At 45.6% G+C, this 701-nt stretch overlaps 1 protein-coding gene across 1 annotated transcript in view; it reads right to left on the bottom strand.

Annotated features, from left to right (window-relative positions):
• Window positions 1-396: 396 nt before the first annotated feature.
• LOC143298293 (uncharacterized) overlaps window positions 397-701 on the bottom strand; it is a 9,159-nt gene continuing 8,854 nt past the window's right edge. The window contains exon 3 of the mRNA XM_076611112.1: window positions 397-701. This exon is cut by the window's right edge and continues 21 nt beyond it. Coding sequence (XP_076467227.1) covers window positions 397-701 — 305 coding nt within the window.

Consider the following 701-nt stretch of genomic DNA (forward strand, 5'->3'; position numbering starts at 1 on the left):
AGTTCTTTCCAGTCATCTTGTTTAAAACAATATCGCACCTCTGGGATGGGCACAAAGAAAATAAAAAAGAAGCCTAATTATGCAAACTGCATTTACTGTTATATTTATATTTATTGTATTCTCTAAACTTGGCACTTTGACCTCTTATTCTGACACAACAACAAGAGGAGTCATTATTATCATTTTTTGTTCAAACAGGAACTTCTTTTGCTAAGCATTTATTTATTTTGCAAACGTTTTGGTGCAGATAGTAAAGAAGGGAAATATTACTCTGTAATTAATGCTAGGGGACTTAATTTATCACAAGTGAGTCTTGAAGGCCTTGCCTCTCTTGTTTTTCCTTGTTTCTTATCGCACCAGATCATTCGAACTCAAGTCAGTCACCAACTCCATCAATCAATGGCCGTTCAGAAATCGGGCTTCCTTCCTAGCCAGCTTGTCCCACTCCTGTTCCTCCACCGATTTCCTGGGCCGTCGGACGGAGCCAATGGCCTCTGGGTCTCCCAGCCAATGGGAGTCGCCGTTAGATTCGGCGCTGGAAGTGGAGTCAACACGGCGACGCGGGGTGGACGGGGAGAGACTGCCAGGGGAGGTAACTGTAGAGCTGGCCGCCGCTAAAGCGTGTAGTCTGGGAAGAGCCAGTTTCCCTGTGAGCGTGTTGAGGTGCAGGTCTTCGAACTCTTTGGATTCCCGTCGACCTC

This window comes from Babylonia areolata, chromosome 23 (genome assembly GCF_041734735.1).
Source record: "Babylonia areolata isolate BAREFJ2019XMU chromosome 23, ASM4173473v1, whole genome shotgun sequence".
Taxonomy (NCBI): Eukaryota; Metazoa; Mollusca; class Gastropoda; order Neogastropoda; family Buccinidae; genus Babylonia; species Babylonia areolata.